Source organism: Chenopodium album, chromosome 19 (assembly GCF_948465745.1).
Source record: "Chenopodium album chromosome 19, dcCheAlbu1.1, whole genome shotgun sequence".
NCBI classification, from domain to species: Eukaryota; Viridiplantae; Streptophyta; class Magnoliopsida; order Caryophyllales; family Amaranthaceae; genus Chenopodium; species Chenopodium album.
In genome coordinates, this window is record NC_137852.1 from 229,043 (window position 1) to 244,205 (window position 15,163).

General features: G+C 35.1%; 1 protein-coding gene, 1 non-coding gene and 1 pseudogene across 3 annotated transcripts; 1 reads left to right on the plus strand and 2 right to left on the minus strand.

The window, feature by feature from the left end:
- Positions 1–275: 275 nt before the first annotated feature.
- On the minus strand, positions 276–7,007 carry LOC145593611 (chaperone protein ClpB3, mitochondrial-like). Its single transcript, XM_081649894.1, has 10 exons — positions 6,629–7,007; positions 4,860–5,078; positions 4,530–4,767; positions 3,757–3,952; positions 3,596–3,650; positions 3,238–3,388; positions 2,607–2,915; positions 2,233–2,498; positions 1,153–2,082; positions 276–736 (listed from the first exon to the last, which is right to left on the minus strand). The coding sequence occupies exons 1-10, from the start codon at positions 6,905–6,907 to the stop codon at positions 425–427; spliced, it is 2,955 nt and encodes a 984-aa protein (XP_081506020.1). The 5' UTR covers positions 6,908–7,007; the 3' UTR covers positions 276–424.
- Positions 7,008–12,004: 4,997 nt separating this feature from the next.
- Positions 12,005–13,443, minus strand: LOC145594512 (putative CCR4-associated factor 1 homolog 7 pseudogene; annotated as a pseudogene). Its single transcript, XR_014102842.1, has 2 exons — positions 13,253–13,443; positions 12,005–13,167 (listed from the first exon to the last, which is right to left on the minus strand). The product of XR_014102842.1 is annotated as a putative CCR4-associated factor 1 homolog 7 pseudogene (transcript).
- Positions 13,444–15,017: 1,574 nt separating this feature from the next.
- Positions 15,018–15,091, plus strand: TRNAT-AGU (transfer RNA threonine (anticodon AGU)). Its single transcript has one exon. It is a non-coding gene; the product is annotated as a tRNA-Thr (tRNA).
- The last annotated feature ends 72 nt before the right edge of the window (positions 15,092–15,163 follow it).

The window sequence follows — 15,163 nt, forward strand, 5'->3', positions numbered from 1 at the left end:
AGAAAACCAATGTCACAGTGCACCGACGCTACTTGAGTACATGAAGTTCCCATGCACCCCACTTTCCTACCTCTTTCATCACAAAATGCATTTAGAACGTGGATCTTACTCTTAATACTGAGCAACCCCACATATAATAAGGACCAGCATATTCAATCACGGCTTATTCGCTCTTGAGATATCTAGCTTACTACGTGTGAAGAATTGGCCACCAAAAATTAACAAATCGTACTATAGCATTGAACATGAAAAAGAATCGACACTGACATACCACATCATAAGATAAGAGATCAGCAAAAATCAAGAGGGACTGTACAGTAACTAACCTCAAAATTGTCAGCAAAAAACAGAAGGCAACCCATGAACATAGTTTTATTTCATTTACAATTTTGATCTACTGGTTTAGGTATTAATTCTGAGAACGTTAGTCATTGGCCACCATAACATTTTCCATGGGACTGCTTTCGAGCTTTCTGATGACCAGCTTATTCTGAGGTGACGTGTCTTTGGCTGATGACAGTGTATCCACATCAACGATGACATAGTCATCTTCCTTAAAATCTCCCCTCAGAACTCCCATTGCAATTTCATTCTCAACCATCTGTTGTATCACCCGCTTGACAGGCCGGGCTCCATAATTCGGGTCAAAGCCCAATGTCCCAAGTAGTTTCAGGGCTTCTTTAGTGTATTGAAGATCAATCTTCTTTTGCTTCAGCCTATCTTTCACCCGATTCATCTGCAATGAAGTTGAAGTTAAATTAATAAAACTGTCGAGATAATCTCAATATCTCACAGCACCATCTCTGCAGTAAACTCTAGTTTTCTGGAAATTATGAGAAAAAATATACTACTAAAGGACAGGACAGCTATACAAAAGACTTTAGAAAAAGGTGGCTTAGTACAAATTATCCCCTCAATTTCTATGGTCCTGTTTGCCATGCAGACTTATAAATCGAGTGAGATTTAGGTTTTATCTAATCTTACGCACGTTGGAATGTTAAACATAAATACCGTAAATTAGTTATGACCTGAGATGTTCCTTTCCAAGACCAAATCAAACAAAAAGGTAAGGCAAATATTCAAATAAGGCATCGTGTTGAACAACTAGAATTTGCAGATAAGCCATGCATTGCTCCAAATTATAATCTTTACCTGTAACTCAACAATTCTGCTGATTTCTCTGGAATCAAGAGGCTGGAAAACGATATATTCGTCAATCCTATTCATGAACTCGGGACGGAATGTTTGCCTAGCCAAATCTACAACCTGCCTTTTCATCAAGTCATACACTGCATCCTTGCTATCTTGAGTATTTTTCAGCGTTTCCAGGATATAGTGGGACCCAATGTTAGATGTCATAATAACCACACAGTTAGTAAAACTGACAGTTCTTCCCTGAGCATCAGTTATACGTCCATCATCCAATAGTTGTAACAAGATGTTGAAGACATCATGATGGGCTTTTTCAATTTCATCAAACAGGACAACAGAGTAAGGTCGTCGTCGCACTACTTCAGTGAGCTGCCCACCTTCCTCATATCCAACATAACCAGGGGGAGCACCAACCAGCCGTGACACTGCATGCTTTTCCATGTACTCACTCATATCTATACGTACAAGAGCATTTTCAGTGTTGAAAAGGTAACCAGCCAAAGCTTTTGCAAGCTCAGTTTTCCCTACACCGGTAGGGCCCATAAACATGAAGCTTGCTATTGGTCGATTCGGATCAGACAATCCAGCCCTTGAACGGCGAATCGCATCAGCCACGGATTTGACAGCCATGTCCTGTCCAATAACCCGTTTGTGAAGGACCTCTTCTAAATAGACAAGCTTCTCTCTCTCTGATTGTTGAAGGTTAGATAAGGGTATGCCAGTCCACTTGCTAACAATTTCAGTAATATCTACATCAGTTACTTCTTCTCGAAGCAAGGATTTACCAGACTCGCGATATTCTGCCAGGTTCTTTTCAGCCTCCTGCAACTGTCGTTGAAGAGACATCAAGGTTCCATACTTCAGCTCAGCAGCACGACTGAGGTCGTATTCACGTTCAGCAGCTTCCATCTCCAGATTGACTCTGTCGATCTGATAAGGCGTTTTTCAATGGAAAAAAAAAAGGATTATAATTACATCAAGATCAATTGAAAGACAAGCACAGTGATTCTTATTTTTTATTTATTTGATGGGGTAGTTGTAATTTTTAAATGCAAATAACAGAGAGGATATACTCTGTACCTCTTCTTTGACTGACCGGATTCGGTTCATAAGAACCTTTTCGCTTTCCCATTGATCATTTAGCTCCTTTTGCTTCTCTTTCAATGAGCTGAGATCACTTTCCAACTTGCTAAGTCTCTCTTTAGATGCTCTATCAGTGTCATTTTTTAAGGATAGTTTCTCCATTTCTAATTTTAGCACTGCTCTATCTATCTCATCCAACTCTGTAGGCTTAGAAGTAATCTCCATTTTCAGCTTTGCAGCAGCTTCATCAACAAGATCGATAGCTGTATAGGACAGGCAAGGATTCTTATGAGACAAATAAAAATACGGCATTTTTTAATAAGATAACAGCAGAAAACAGTGGGTAAGGATGAGAATAAGCTAAGACAAACCTTTATCAGGTAAAAACCTTTCAGTGATGTAACGATCAGAGAGTATAGCAGCTGCAACAAGAGCCCCATCTGATATCTTAACACCATGATGCAATTCATAACGTTCACGCAACCCACGAAGAATGGAAACTGTATCCTCCACGGATGGTTGGCCACAAAAAACTTGCTGAAATCTCCGTTCAAGTGCAGGATCTTTTTCAATGTATTTTCTGTACTCATTCAATGTTGTGGCACCAATACACCGAAGTTCTCCTCGACCAAGCATTGGCTTTAGTAAGTTACCAGCATCCATAGCACCACCAGTAGCCCCTGCAATCAAGTTGTGAAAATTAATAGGCTTGTTTGCATTTGCTTTATTGCATTTGCTTTATCCAATGATCAACACTGTCCCAACAACATTTTTGCATTATATATCTTAAACTACAATCTAGTTTAGAGGGTGTTCTCATGGAAATTTCAATATTGTCCTAACTCAAAGTTAAAACTCCATTTTGTAAAGTTTATAATAGCAAGTCAAACAAGTGAAACAGAATTAAAGAAATTAGTTATTAAAGAAATTTATTGCAAAGGATGACAAAGAGTAAAAACAGTGGCAACAGACTTAAAACGAAAGTCACCAAGAAAAACATACCTGCTCCCACTACTGTATGAATCTCATCTATAAAAAGGATTATTTGTCCATTTGAGGCACTCACTTCCTTCAGCACAGCTTTAAGTCTCTCCTCAAAATCTCCGCGAAATTTAGCCCCAGCAAGCAGAGCACCCATATCAAGTGAAATCAACTAATAAGGAAACAATTCCAAATGAGAACATGAGATGATTTACGAAGAAAGATGTTCTGAAGATAACTATTGCTTTCCTTTTTACTAGCAAAATCCAAACATCACTTGCACTAATTAATCATTAAAACAAGACCAACTAGATTATCAAGCATCAGCCAACAAAACGCTTAAACAATTATTACTTGTTACTTCTAACAGGAGACGCACCTTCCGATTCATCAATGGTTCAGGAACATCACCACGTATTATACGTTGGGCTAATCTGCAAAATAGCATAACATGATCATGACTTTACAGTGAGTGACTGAGCAGGGGGAAAGACGGTTGAACCCAAAAGGCATGTTAATATTCAAACAAAGTAAGCTTACCCTTCCGCAATTGCTGTTTTACCAACTCCAGGCTCACCAATGATTACAGGATTGTTCTTGGTTCTTCTGGACAATATTTGAATGCAACGGCGAATTTCATCATCTCTCCCAATAACAGGATCAAGTTTACCGCGCCGGGCTAATTCAGTAAGATCACTTCCATACTTTTCTAGTGCTTCATATTTCCCTTCCGGATCTATTTCAAGAAATGAGAACCATAATAGTATTAGGGCAGTGGAAGAGGAAAGACTAGATTCCCAAATTTACAAGGATAGCCTTACAAATGCACAGATTTAAAGATCTACAACTTTTCAAGCAGGAATGGGGAGTATGAGAAAAAATAAATTCTCTAAAAAGTGAATCAATAAATTGGAATGACGAGAGCAGTTTGTTAAAGTCATGCCATGGTGACCAAATTCAAGTTACCAAGAACTTAGATTAATTTCAATGCAGGAAGAAATGAGCTCAAGATAGCTATACACTTTTTACGAGTCAAAATGAGAGACATGAAATTTTTTTGCCACATAATGGACGCAAAAGTAATGAACAACATATATACTAATAGCAACAACCATGATAGTGTTCTTGTTAGATAGCAATTTGACTTTAAATAGCATAGCAAGAGTTATCCACATTGCAGTAATACTAGCAATATCTCCCCATTTCCCAGGTTGGTCAAATAGAGCCCATTTTAATTTTCATCATCAAACTTGTAATGCTGAAAACAACTAGCTTTTATCAATGATGATTTCAAAACAATAAAAAGAACATACTCTGATCTGTAACTTTTTGACTTCCACGAACAGCTTGAATGGAGTCCTTCAAATCCTTCTCACTGAGGTTAAAATCTTGAAACAATTGCTTCCCAAACCTTGGATCTGAATGAAATGCCAAAACCAAATGCTCTACAGACACAAAATCATCACCCATTTCTTTCTTGTGTTTTCTGGCTCTGTCCAAAAGGGAACCAAGATTTGTGCCAAGAATAGGACCGCTAGTGTCACCTACAACCTGCAATATCAAAAGTCATTTAGCCACAAAACAGCTCATTTTAAATAGTATGATAGATAACCAATTAACTAATTAAGCTCATGAAAACATACCTTTGGCTGCTTGGATATGAAGTCATCTATAGCTTGCAACACTGATGAATTGTCAAGCCCAGCTTTTGTTAAAATTCTACGGGCCAAACCATCTTTTTGTTCTAACAGCGCCTTTATTAGATGTTCAGTCTCGACAATTTGCTGTTTGCTCAGTCGTGCAGCTTCAACAGCCCCAACAATCCCCTCCCATGCCATCTCAGTAAACTCTGGTTGATTAATCTGAAAAAACGTAAACATCAGGATGCAACAAGATTGCAAGAACAGTTATTCATCTATTCATTATGAGGATAAAGCAAATACAAAAACTTCTAGAACAAAATGTGCGATAATGTTAAGCAGTATTTTACGAGCAAGGGCTAGGAAAAGGGAACAAAGGGAATGCATATTGAATAAACTGAATACTGAATTAGCCAGCTTCAAGAAATTCAAAAGTGAGGTACCAAACACAAAGTGAGGACAAGCAATTAGAAGACAGTGTCATCAAGAAATAAAAGCGGCAATTATGCTACACCAACCTTACAATGTATGTTTTCTAATTTCCAAGGCTCAACCAAAGAAAACTCTCCTTTGACTCCCTTCCCCTCCAAGAGTTATAACAGCAATAAGCTAACACCTTAACAATCTTTCAAACCAATAAGATATATCATAGCCACTGATAAGAGTACATATGGAAAAGGGGCAAGACAAACAATTATTACTTATGGGCAATGTTCCTACTCTTTAAATCTAGAAGCAGCTTACTCTAAACGATCAGACAGATAATAGAACAGCCCTCGTGTTACTGTGTGAGATGATCGTAAGAATTTGTCGTGAAATACCTTCTTTGGTAAAGAATCTACAGGTTGCAACATATAGGCTACTTAAAAGCACTTTTGAGGTATCATCATATTTGTCAATTGCCTGCACTCACTGCATCAGGGCACAATGATTCACTCTTCCTCACTGAAATTCTAATTGACCCCAATTGCAAATGTTAATACCAGTCTAAGTACCCTATACGCACCTCAAATCAAGAGGAAGAGCAGCTTGTCTATCCGGTTCCACAGATTAAGCTTACGAAAGAGAATTCATCTTGGCTTTCCTCAGACACATCTAAGAGTCGCAATTCGGCCACCCCTATTAGAATCTCACTTATCTAACACAATGAATCTATTTCACCAATATTAGTAGCCAAACATCTACATCCACCACGACGGGACTTCCAAACTATGACATCGGCCACTGACTCAAATGATCAACCATAACTTATAAGAGTTACACAATTAAGAAAAACTACAGTAAGGTCATATCATTACCACTTAAGGCCCGCAATTCTTAATTTGACGGTTCGAAATCATACTCCCTAACTGTATTTAATTTGTATAAACCTAGAGTGTAACCTTCTCACCAAACAAAAACCCTGAACTAATGTCAAGCTTACTTATTAGAGTGTAGCCTTATTTGAACAAAATATAATTTGAGATTTTTTGAACTTATGACAGTTATGAGCCCTTCCCTAATTTAATTAAACCTTGATTTCAAATGTATGGTCAAAATACACAGCCACAACTATGAACAAGAACAATGCCAAAATTTGAAGGTCAACATTACATTTTACAATGCAAAAATCAAAATTTCTACTTTAATTGTGTATTTAGAATGTAAGGCCTACCAAACAATCATTGAATATAACCATTTTAGAAAATTATAACAAAAGAACAGTCAATGATCAAAATCACCAGAAAATACCAAATAAGAAAAAATTGAATTGAATTGAATGAATGAGTAACCTGGCCAGAGCTCGCAGAAGGAGCAGCAGAAGCAGAGTAAAATCGAGAACCCAGAAATGAATTGACGGCAACGCCATTACTGGACTTCCCAAAAAGCTCTCTCTGCAAAACCCCATTTGCGAAACCGCTAGAATTGGAAGGAACAGCTGTTTTAGGGGCAGAAAAGGGGTTGGAAGAGGAGAGAGAGCGGGAGGAAGAAGGGGCAGTTTTGGAAGCAGAAATGGCGGCATAAGCTGAGCGAGTAATCAGGCGTTTGGTGGTGATGGCTCTAGCAGCCATTGGAGACCCAGCAATTGGAGAGATAATGTGAGAGATTGGAAGAATTGAAGGAGTAGAATGAAGAGTACAGAGTGTGGAAGATGAAGGAAGCTTGAAGAAGGGGAAAAAACAGGAAGGAATACAGTGGAATGTTACAGAGAGATTTAGGAGTTCTAGTGAACACTTTGGAAGTTTCTAGCGCCTATCCAACATTAGTAGGATCTCCTCTCTTGTCAAGCATATGACTTGATATTTGGTGAGGGTAGGGGTGAGAATCGATCCGAATCGGGATAAAAAAAAATAAATAAAAAATAAATAAAAAAACTTTAATTATTTGAGTTAAATCTTATTCTCATGACTAAATTAATTTTTAAATACATTATTTTTTTATTAGAATAAATAAGATAATGTTTTTAAAAAAAAAAAAATTGAGCCATATAGATTTCTTTTATTGACGGGGCAATGTAAGTGTGTTTCCTACCTTATGTTATTAAAATGAGGTTTCTAAACTATTACAGACTATTTGGTTAGAAATCACATAATGAGCATTTAAAAGTTGAGAGACCGAAAGTGCACATGTATTTATGCTTAACTCTTAATATACTTCCTACGTTTTATAATAATTGTGACTAGTGTGTGACCCGAGCTTCGCTGCAGGTGATACTTTAAATAATTTCACTTTTATATTAGGTGCTTCAAAAGTCTTGTGTTAACTTTTATAATGTGGCTGGATTAAAATACAATGATAAAAATAACTTATTTTGGATATTTTGTTTTTATTCTGCATTCTAATACTTGTATTTATATATAAATGTGTATTAATAGAACATGATTTAGGGCCTGTTCACATTTACCAAGCTGAGCTAAACTGATTGGAGTTGAACTGAACTGATTGGAGCTGAAATAAACTGAACTGAAATGAACTGAATTAAATAGAGCTGAAATGAATATTTTATAAGAGAAGGAACCTAGGAGCTGAACTGAACTAAACTAAACTAAAATGATTGGAGCTGAATTGATGAACTGAAATTAAGCTAAAGTTAACCGGCCCACTTCTAGCTAAGATGGTAATACATGTTTATTTCATTCAAAGAGGTTTAGGGTTCGAATATCTTTGTATGCATTTTAAATTTAAATCACTAAATGACGACGTGTCATGATATTATAGGTCGTTGAATGATGATGTGGCGTAATATTTGTATGAGAAAGGATACACGTGACACATAAACAAATATGAAAACTCTTTTTAATATGTAGTATAGAGTATATATTCTTTGACACACACATATGTCAATGTATAGTATTGACCAATAACATTTATAATTATGTACTTGTATTATTTAGAGGAAAATTTGATTATAATAATCCAACCTTTCGCCGGTCTTGTTTTATTAATCCAACCTTTTGATTATACATGATTAATTCCACCTTTACTCCGGTATTGTAGTCCTTTTTTTTCAAGTCGATTATTTTTTCATTTTTTGATTTTATAGATTTTGATTTTTGTAAAGAGGTTGTTTTAGCCCATCCGGAAAAATTACATCATTCTATGATGGTGGTGATACAATTTCCAAATACTTTTCTCCCATATGGTTTATGCCCAATTTTTAAATTTTGCTTTTTCAGTAACTTTTTTCCCTCCGTTTAATAATCCTTCTATAGTTTATTAATTGTTCCACTTTTTTTTTTTTTTGCGAAAATTAAAAATAATGCTTTCCTACTTTATTAATTGTTCCACTTTTACGAGTAGTATTATATTTTTCTCCACGAGCATTCCCTTGGCAAGAAAAAAAAGGAAAGAGAAGCTGGCATGTTATTTCACTCAAAATTAAAATTCTTAACTTACTTTGACTTTAACACGTTGATTAAAAAGAAATGGAGTGTGAAGCTATGTTGAGAATTTAGGCCTGTTCTGAGTTCAGTCAATGAGAATAGACCCTTAGTCTAACAATGTAAGTATGGCTGAATGTACAAGGCCCATTTTTTTTAAAAAAAAAAATGATTTTTTTTTAATGTCTACATTCAAAATATTTTTATAAATTACTGTAAATTAATTTTCATTAACTTTATTATCATGTTATTTTAAAGAAAAAAAATTGTTCATAATTGGGTTGGATCTTGAATTGGTTGAGTAGGGGGATGGGCTAAAAAATTTGAAGCCAATTCCTATATTTTTGGTAGGTCAATAATTCAATATAAATTAGTTTTAATAACAGAAATACGAAAAAAAAAAAAAAAAAATTAACAATGGAACCTAAAAAAGTTTAAAGTTTGGTAGGTCATATTCAAAGGAGAAGCTAAAACAACCTCTCAAGAACTACTCCCTCCGTCCCTAAATTACATTCCTCCTTTCTAATTTTGGTATTCCAAAATTACATTCCTCTTTTCTATTTTTGGTAAGTTTTTTTTATAGTAAATCAACTCTCTTTTTCAGTTTTATATTTAATGTTTTCTCACTCATCCTACCTAATCTCACTCATAATCCTTGTGCCAAATTACAATGAATGTGGTTGGTTAAAAGTTTTTAATTAGGAGCATGTGATTAGTCCTTTTTTTTTGCAAAGGATTGATGACTTGTCATGAGTAATAACTAATCTATCTTTGTACTTCCCATTGCATTATCTAATTATTGTTATTTGTTTTATTCTTCTCTCCTTAATTTCCGTGCAAATTTCCAAAGAGAAATGTAATTTAGGGACGGAGGGAGTACTAAGATCTACCACAAACTCAGAGCGAGTTCTGAGTCAAAATCAGTCAGCAATATACAGATATGAGTATATGACTATGACCAAAAAATTTATAACAAGAAAAATCATTATCCTTAAAATTGACAATGGCAATGGCTAAATCAAGTAACACCCCATTATCACACAACCCAAGTTTCCAAACACTTGTTTTCTCTGAACGCAAAATCAGACCTACTCCGTATAAGAGTAAAAGCAACTTATACTGATTTAAACATACATGTACTCATCAATCTAATGTCATACTCTAGTTCATATGCCAAGGGATGGACATGTCACGACGACAAAAAAGATAAACATCTCACACAAGTACGATCAAAGAGAAATGTTCTTGATAGGAAACTAGGCATCTGAACTGATGGACATCAAAATTAAAAGATCTCCTTAAACAGCTTCAGACACGCTGGTGGTGAAAATATAAAAGCAACAGGCAAAAAATGGTAATAACAAGGTACACAATCCCAGTGGAACAGAAGACAACTGACCAAGCCAACATAACTACATAAGTACAGTTGCCAAAAAGGCAAAAACTAACCTGAGCAATGCACCTAGCCTAATCAACAAGAAAAAAGACTGATCTGGATTTAGCTTCAAAGCTCATTCAATTATTCAGTCTTTCGCGAACAACAAATTTCAATCTAAGACTGTAGCATAAAATTAAGAACCTAATCGAGCAAGACCTATCTGTGAGGCAAGGACAAAAAAAAAAAAAAATAAATAAATAAAAAATAAAAAGCAGCCAGGCACAGCGGACAGGCAAGGAAAGAAGCTAAATCTAGCCAATCTGAAATCCAAGACTACGCATTTTGACAGCATAGACAACAAATAGCATTAATGCTTCACAACAGTTCTAAGACACACCATGATTCATTCATAGTCAAAGTGAGCAAAACAACTATGATAAAATTGGCTGAATACTAGCTGTCTCCACAAAATGGAAAAAAAAAAAAAAAAACACGAGTGAAAGAGAGAGAACATGAATAAATAGGAACTCAAGTAACTTTTTTATTTTGTAAAATTAATCAATCAGGAACTAGTAAAACAAACCAACAACACATCTGATCAGCCTGTACGTGATTGTTCTACATGAAAAATAACAAGCTCATCTATTAATGACCAGACTTAAGGTGATCTTTCTTGTCAGATGACTCAGATCACATAGAGTTATTGCAATCAATCCAAACTAACTTACAGCATCAACAAGCAAGTTCTTGATTCCATGATACTCTTTTTATAGAACAATTCATCTTGCCCAGAAAAAATGGTGCTCAATGTGAGACTGAATCTAAATCAGTGAGCAACATAAAAATAAAAGTAAAAATGTTAACATGTAAAAGTTATATCTCTCTATAAAATCTTTCTTAATGATAAGCTTATAAGTAACAAAAGACTAAGGCACACAACGTTGAATATATACCAAAATAGAAGAATTTTACAGTTTTACTTCCACCAGATAATCTAATAACATGGCCAGGTAAACACCAGGCAACAAAGAGACAGTAAAAGATTGAGCAAAGAAATCAGCATCTTTATTGAAACCGTATCAGTTAGCCACAATCAAAGCCATTTTTACACCCCAAAAAAAATTGAAAAAAGATAAAGTCATGCACCTCACCTGCCTAAATTTATTGTATTCAGAAACAAAACTGTAACGATATACACTCCTGAAGAAGGCAGACTTGGTATTCAATAATCAAACAGATAGTAAGACACTAACACTTAAGTCAACCATGCTGATAGCTTGGTATACTAGGATATGCAGAAAAATGTCAAAACAAATGCACTGTTATTAGAAATGGCTTTGAGATTTACATGACATATCATTACTGAAACGACGTCATCAAAAGAAAGCTGCGACAGATCAACAACTATGCAGTCCAAAACATGCGATAATAACTAGGACTCAAGACAACCAGCAAGAATCATAGTGTAGAACAATTAAACATTTAGTCAACCCAAGAACAATTAAACATTTAGTCACCCCAACACCATTTCACAACATGGTAAAAACATCTCAAAACTTCAGATTTCATTGTCAGAAAAACAATGAAATCTGAAGGTGAGCACAAAACAACAAATTATGTACCATAACTTATGAATGAAAGCACAACATTATATTGTGAAGACAAAAGGACAACATTATTTTAAAATTAAAAGAATTGAGAAATATAACTGGGCACGATATCTTAAGTGAAATTCTTAATAAAATTCTATAATTGTGACTCACAGCTAAGTTTGGACAATCTCCCTTTTACCATTTGGGATCATTTTAATACCAATTGTTCAAAAGAAAAGCACTGCGTTTGGGATACCCTGTACATAAGCTGAAAATAAAAATCACCAAATAAAGATGTTAAAGAAACAAAGGACAAAGTTGAAAGAAGGTAAGCATGATTAGATTCATGTTGAACAACTGACTGTTCTAATTTACAGAGAACTATGCTCCTAAAAGAGCAGAGGTTTCCGTTACATTGATTATGATTGACTCTACTACACAAGCTACAAAGCGATCGACACCCTTCTTCTTATAAGTAAGAACAACAATACCCTTCAACTAAATGTGTACAGATACAAATGGGAAACTCCACAACAGACTAAATCAGACATAATAATTCAACAATGGCTTGGTTTGGTCAATGGTATTTCTTTTTTAACTAAAAAGAGTTTAAAAACAAAAGGCATAAACCCTAACCGTCCTCGCCGAGGCCATATAGAACACCAGCATACTTCTCAGTGCTACCACCGAAGAAATTATCCCTCAACTTCATAAATGAACAACAAGTGAGCAAACTATCCGAACCAGCCTGGTGACAAGTCCCAACTCTTTTCACCTCCAACAACTCGGCAAGCTTGCTAAGCCCACCATGAAGGCTGTTACAGAACTTCATCAAATGCTTGATATCATAAAGAAAAGGGAAATAGATATTGATCAAGTTAAAAAACCCGGCCTGCGTATCGGGCAAGTCCCGGCAAGTCAATGACCTAAGCAAGTACCCAAAATCATACCCACTATGAAATGTAATCCATGTGATATCAGCATTCAACACAATCCCAGATGACATAAGAAGCTCAGCAAATCGATTCGATTCGATACCCTCAGCCCTATATTTGGCAAAGTCAATCCCACATTGCTTCAAAAGCTCAATGGAATCACTAGCATAAACATCCTCCCCAACATTAAACTCCCTAAAATTAAACTGCCAAATACAATACTTTTCAGTTCCACAAGTTGGCAAATTCCCCTTTCCATCTGAAAAAGTTAAACCCAACTGAATCAACTTCAACATATCAACATTATCTTTAAGGGTCTTATAATTATAGTCTGTAATATTCTTGAAAGTTCCAACTGGTCTAATAACAATCCCAGGAAACTCAGAATCCATTGCAACATAAGGATAAGAATCAACAATTTCTCGAATTAAAGCAAACTCTTGTTCTAAATTATGATTCCAAACCTCCCTGATTTGAACAGTTTCTTCGCTAATCTCCATAATCGAGGACATGGGTATTCAATCAAAGCGCATAATAGCAGCAGATCTGCAAAATAAAGACAAGAAAAGATGAAAAACATAAAAAACAAAGAAAACCCATGAAAGTGGTAGAGTGAAGCAGGAGATCTGACCTTAGAGCGATGAAAAAGGGGAACTAGAGCATCAGATCTAGGAGAGTAGAATGAAGAAGAAGGAGTCAACGAAGAGTTGAGGGGTGGGTGAAACTGTGAAAGTGGGCTTGAAGGAGAAGAAGAAGGGGTGAAAGAGAAAAGTGAAGAGGGAAGAAATAAAGAAGAAAGGAAGGAAGGGAGGAGAGAGAAAGAGATAGAGGCGGCGAAGGCGATAGAGAGACTCAAGAAATGCACGCGGTTGAAGGAGACTGGCAAAGTGGACTACTCTCAGTAATTTCAAGATTAACATTTACCAGTCCACTTTTTTTTTTTTTTTTTTTTTTTTTTTTTTTTTAAATTTATTTATTTTTTTTATTTTTACGGTCTACGTTTAAGAAAAAAAAGTTACTCATAAGAAAGAGCTCCTTTGAAATAGAAATCTCGCACATATTAACTTGAGTTGGATTAGCGGAGGTAAAATGAAGTGTAAAACAAAGTTACGAGTAGAATGAAAATATATGTGGTGTAAATGTGTATGCTAGAATGAACTATGTATTAGCATGGGATATTTTAGACTATAAATTATTATTTCTTATTCTATTTTTTTAATAAGTGCAACATATGTCTTAACATGTAATTTGAATGCCGAAAACCATGATGTGGTATTGTCATTTGATTTACTTAAGCTAATTCATAATACCTTATTTCATTTTTTACACAAAATGCATGTCGTAGCCTTGGCCCTAACAAGGTTTCACATGGAAAAAAAATAAATAAAATAAAGGGTTATGAATATTGATTGTGTTTTGTAAAGTAAAAGGCGACTGTTCTATATATATATTAATATTAGTGTTTAACTGACAGGTGATTACGAAATTTATTTGTAATATTTTCTTCTAATATATTACATTAGAAATTTTATATGCAACAAATGTGCTAGATTGGCAAGTGGATTACTCCCAGTAATAAACTTATTTATTTCAATTTTCAAGATTAATGTTTACCAGTTTGACAAGTTAAGTTTTTTTTACAAAAATTTATTTACATGATACTTCTCGTGTTTTATAAAAGTTCAAGCACTTGTGAAGATAATTAAACTTTAGGCACAACTTTTTGTGAAGCAAACTTCATGATTTACTTTTTTTCTTTACTCTCTATTTAGAACTCAATTACATCGAGCCTCGCACTGGGTCCAATACTAGCATAAATAACATAAAATAACCAAGATTGGGAAAAGCAAACCCCCTTCATTCCCGCATGGATCTCCTTCTCCGTCTTTCATATTCGTAGACTCATAGTAAGGGCATGAGACGTGGTTCATCTTTCCAGTCTCTTTACTCTTTGCTAGCCTTCTAATTGCATCAGCCTAATTATTATTCCCTTAAACAAGTATTGTATTGATTTTCATTTCTTTCTCAGTCTTGGATGCCTTGCTTTATGTAAGCCTTTCATTTCTTTCTCGAATGAAGTTGGTGTAATCTAATAGCCCAGGAGGGAACAATGCCACAATTTTAGCCATTAATAAATTTAATGCTCCATAACCATATTTTAAAAGTTCTAGATTGTGATAATATTTATTGAGACGATTCTAATAAGATCCCACATACTTGTATACACCTTTTCCTTATATATAATTCACAAAATTCGATTAAAGCAGGGATAGTGAACAGCGTAAAAGTCAAAACAGATCAAGTAAAAATATAGAATTTTGTCAAAAAAACAGAAAAAGTAAAAAGATCGAAGAAAGTAATATGTAAATACATTTATTACATCAACTTGACAAGTAGCTCTCGTAGCTCAGTTGGTTAGAGCACCCGTTTAGTAAGCGGGAGGTCTTGAGTTCGACTCTCAACGAGAGCATTAATTTTTCCCCCCTCAAATCTCCCTTTTTTCCCCTCCATTCAGTCTTATTTCTACAAACGCAAATCCTAT

Bases quoted from the DNA above. Each gene is read 5' to 3' on its own strand.
- LOC145593611 (XM_081649894.1), bottom strand. From the start codon at position 6,907: ATGGCTGCTAGAGCCATCACCACCAAACGCCTGATTACTCGCTCAGCT. The intron at 4,768-4,859 runs GTATGTTTTCAT...TTGATATTGCAG, and splicing joins TCATATCCAAGCAGCCAAAG to GTTGTAGGTGACACTAGCGG. The intron at 2,916-3,237 runs GTATGTTTTTCT...ACTTGATTGCAG, and splicing joins TCATACAGTAGTGGGAGCAG to GGGCTACTGGTGGTGCTATG.